This window comes from Budorcas taxicolor, chromosome 10, assembly GCF_023091745.1.
Source record: "Budorcas taxicolor isolate Tak-1 chromosome 10, Takin1.1, whole genome shotgun sequence".
Lineage (NCBI taxonomy): Eukaryota > Metazoa > Chordata > Mammalia > Artiodactyla > Bovidae > Budorcas > Budorcas taxicolor.
This window is the reverse complement of record NC_068919.1, coordinates 97843460-97848200: the sequence shown is the minus strand read 5'-3', so window position 1 is coordinate 97848200 and position 4741 is coordinate 97843460. Positions and strand designations below refer to the sequence as shown.

Below are 4741 nucleotides of genomic sequence, written 5' to 3'. Positions count from 1 at the left end.
TTCAGGACTGATTCCCTTTAGGATGGACTGGTTGGATCTCCTTGCAGTCCAAGGGACTCTCAAGAGTCTTCTCTAACACCACAGTTGGAAAGCATCAGTTCTTTGGTGCTCAGCTTTCTTTAAGGTCAAACCCTCACATCCATACATGACTACTGGAAAAACCATAGTCTTGACTAGATGGACCTTTGTTGACAAAGTAATGTCTCTGCTTTCTAATACGCTGTCTAGGTTGATCATAGCTTTTCTTCCAAGGAGCAAGCATCTTTTAATTTCATGGCTGCAGACACCATCTGAAGTGATTTTGGAGCCCAAGAAAGTAAAGTCTATCACTGTTTCCATTGTTGGGTATTCCATCACTTGGGTAGATATCCACTAATCCTGATGAAGATGAGAATGAAAGTGAAAGTGAAAGTCACTCAGTCGTGTCCGACTCTTTGCAACCCCAGGGACTATACAGTCCATGAAATTCTCCAGGCCAGAATACTGGAGTGGGTAGCCTTTCCTTTCTCCAGGGGACCTTCCCAACCTAGAGATTGAACCCAGAGCTCCCGCAGGGCAGGCGGATTCTTTACCAGCTGAACCACAAGATACCTAGAGGACTTTGCCCTAAATCATATGAGCATCTTCCTAACATGTGTTCTCCATGGTCGGCCCCGCTCAAACATTTTGACAGCCTGATTTACTTTGGAACTTATCTCATAACATGTTAAATTAGTGATTTTGTTGTTAATCATTAAGTAGAACATTCTAAGGGGGCCACAAATTTTTATTTGCCGTATCTTTTGATATAACCAACTGAGGTCAATTTCTAATCAGTTCTCTTTAACAGATCAGCTTAATTACTATCTGTATGATTTATTTCCAAAGGTATTGATTCATGAAATACCTCTTGTTTTCTCCTCATTCTGGTCTGAATCCAATGACTATCCTGAACTACTCTCCATGTGTATACGCCTTTTGTATCCCTAAAGATATGGTAGATATAGAGGGAGGGGATATACGTATATCCGATTCACATTGTTCTTCAGCAGAAACTAACACAACATTGTAAAGCAATTATCCTCTAATTAAAAAAAATGCTACGATAAACCATAATGAAAAAGAATATTTGAAAAATAGTGTATATATATTTACAAGTATTACAGAATCACTTTGCTGTACAATAGGAATTAATAACATGGCAAACCAACTATACTTCAATAAAAATAAACAAGAAAAATGAAATGGTATGTTTTTAAAAAAAAACACAAAGGAGGAAAAGCAACTGAAGTGAATTTGGGATTCTAGGGCATTAAGACAGGACTCTGGATAGCAAGGAGATCAAACCAATCAATCCTAAAGGAAATCAAGCCTGAATATTCATTGGAAGGACTTGTGCTGAAGCTGAAGCTACAATACTTTGGCCATTTGATGTGAAGAGTCAACTCATTGGAAAAGACCTTGATGTTGGGAAAGATTGAACGCAGGGGGAGAAGGGGATGACAGAGGACGAGATGGTTGGATGGCATCACCGACTCAATGGACATGAGTTTGAGCAAGCTCCGGAGGACAGTGAAGGACAGGGAAGCCTGGAATGCTGCAATCCATGGGGTCACAGAGTCTGACATGATTTAGCAACTGAATTACAGCTGCTTCCAAGGAACTATGTGATCTTGGACAAGACAATCTATGTCTGAGTTTCCAAACGTGGGCAAAATTTCACGTGGGCAAAATTTCCCGGATCTTTTACTTTAACACATATTCAATGCACCGGCTGCCAATAATTTATCAAGAATGAATGAAGCAGCCCAAACTCTTTTAGTTACTCTTCATTTCACTGATGTATCTTTGACCTTTAAGCATACATAAATGCACCTCAGGGTGCCCAGAAACAATCTACTAATTTTCCAGAAACTTTCTGATCAGAAAAGTGCAAAGATCAGAGAAAGCACCTGGGGCCTCAAAGCAAGGTGGTTTTCTCTTGTGCACCCAAAAGGTCATGGACAGCTTTAACAGAAGATGGAGTCAGTTTGGGCACTAACTGTTTTTTTTCAGTGTATATCTAGAAGTCAATTATTAGTCTTTTTTGTTATTGGATTTTTTTTTTTTCCTAATGTGAAGACACAAATGATACCAAGATATTTGCTAGCTGATCAATTTTGGGTACTAGAAGAAACAGATAAGACAAAGAAGGAAGAGGGAAGAATAGGAGTAGAAAATGTTTAAAATTCTTAAAAACCACTTCAGTTAAGAACAAATTTTGAAAGAGCCAAACTTTTTTAAAATGATGATTTTTAAAGAAGGTGAAAAGTTCTCTGAGCAGCTGAAGGAAATTTTACAAAGCTCATGTCCTTCATATCGTGGATGAGGCCTTCAGACTCTCACTCAGAGACAATTTACTTTTATAAAGAGCTCTTACAAGCTGGTGACTTAGTGATTGTATAAGGTTCAAAAAGCTTATTAGATCATTTCTCTTGTAACCTCACTACTTAGCACAAAGCCTGGTACATAGAGTGGGCTCAATAAATATTCGTTAACTAAGGAGACAGATAGGAGCAGTGTTTAGTAGTTGTTGTTGGAGGCAGGTCCATATGATTGGGAGGAGTGATGGTCTGAAATCCATAGGACTGGGAAAGTCACCATGACCATACACCACGGTTACCACTTTAAAAACTCACAGTCCAGTACCGCCTATAACTGCCATGGACAGTAATGACCCCAAGTCATTAGGAAAACATTCAGTCTTATTTAATTCTCATTTAATAAAAGTCAGGGAGCTATATAACCTTTAAAAAAATATTTCCATTAGGATTAAAATCTTCCCTCAATGGGAACACATGTTTAGGTTTCCTTTGCAAAATATAATCTCGATGGCATAATATCACGTATCTTTAAAAAACATATACCTTGGTTCTTTCTATTCCAGGATGTCTAATTCTATAGTATCTTTGGCAGATACAGAAAGTACACCTTTTCTTTGTCTTTTTGGTTTATTAAGCTTCCCAGTAAAGAACTTTAATATATTCCACATATCTGATCTTCCTGTCTCAGTTATGAAGCAGTACAGGATTGGATCAGCAACACAGTTTAAACTTGTTAATGCAACTGTGATTCTATAGATCTTATAACTCTGCTTCCCAGACTTGGAATGGTGAAACACTTGTTCTTTTAAGTTCATATCATGCTCTAAAATGCTGCGAATCAGCAACATCACATGAAAGGGAGTAAAACACAAGACAAAAGTCAGCGTGATACAAATAAGTAGTTTTATGATTCTCTTCTTTTCCCTGTTTTCCGTGGCTTGATTTTGCCGCACAGCTTGGTAGACTTTCTTGTTGCAAGTCATTATAACGACCAGAGGTACTATATAACCTATACACGTCCTAGCAAAGTTAAACCTGATTTGCCAGTTCTCCAAAGGATATTTGTCATAGCATAAAGTAAAGTTAGACTTCTTGGCATCACAATATTCGACAGCTGTTTCGTCTTCCCACAGAATGACAGCATTGAGGATGGTTTCCAAAATCCAGATGGTGAGGCTGACCACGAATGCGCATTTTCTTGACCTTAGGAAAAAGAACCTCAGTGGGTAGACCACTGCCAAACAGCGATCAATCGCGATGCAGGTGAGGAAAGCTGTGCTGCTGTAAAAGTTCAGGTACATGAAAAAAGCGCTCCCTTTGCACAAGGCAGGAGAGAACGTCCAGTTGTCTCTATTCCAAGTATAATTGATCCACAGAGGGAGAGTAGAGGCATACAGCAGGTCCGAGAGGGATAAACTGAAGAGGTAAATGCCCAGTTCGTTTTCTTGCTTTGCCTGCAGAAAAGACACACACAGAGAACCGATGTTGGCTGGAATGCTGACTATCACCACAAAGACGTAGACGACTGGGAACAAGTAGTGGTCCAAGTCATGCTGCTCGTCGATACACGTGCTGTTCATTGCTTCTGTTTTAGGGGCCGGTTGCATCTGTTCTCAGACAGTAAATAGCAAACTGAGTCTTGCCTCTTGGTGACTTGCTTTCAACACCTAATTCTCTTTTGCTAAGACGGTGTCAGCTTTCCTTTGCTTTCAAATGTCCTGATTGGTTCATCGGTGGTCTTCAAGATGAATGGAGATCCATTTTCACACAGGTATCGATGGGTGGAGGTCAGGGTTCAGGCTCCTGGCAGTTACGAAAGGAATCAGTCGATTTTAAGGTGCAGAAGTCTGAACACTTATTATCACAGAAGGCTGGCGAAGAGCTCTGGACGATGAACTAGGTTACCCAGCAGTGTTCATGGAGTGCTGTCTCCAGTTTAGTTTTCTTCACAAAACTCAGAGGAGATTGGTGCAAATGTGAATATACAAGGTTTCATTTTCACAGAGGTTGGCATCTCTTTTTAAAATGCTTTTGTTTCTGTAATGAAAAACAAACTAGAATAGTTTGGATGCTTAAAAGAGACCATAATTTTTGAAAGAATCTTATTTCATCTCATTTATTGAGGATATCAAAATGCACTAAATTTCACACAGTGAAGGTGTTTAAAAAGGGAAAATGGTCTAGCAGACTTCAGTAAATGAAATCAAGCTGGGATATTTGACTTATTTCAAATAAAAATCATTCAAAGGACGCTGGGTTAGAAGGAATTATGTTTCCCACTGGATGTAATCTAAGAATGCAAAATTAAACTCAAAAGTCATTTTAGAAGCTAATTTTTAAAAAAAGGATGGCAAATTCAGTTATTTATTTGTAATCAGTAAATGCTTTTGAGTGTGTGG

At 38.9% G+C, this 4741-nt stretch overlaps 1 protein-coding gene across 1 annotated transcript; it reads right to left on the bottom strand.

Annotated features, from left to right (window-relative positions):
* Positions 1-2896: 2896 nt before the first annotated feature.
* On the bottom strand, positions 2897-3922 carry GPR65 (G protein-coupled receptor 65). The gene has a single exon (XM_052647250.1). It carries the CDS (start codon positions 3920-3922, stop codon positions 2897-2899), a length of 1026 nt encoding a protein of 341 aa, XP_052503210.1.
* Between the last annotated feature and the right edge of the window lie 819 nt (positions 3923-4741).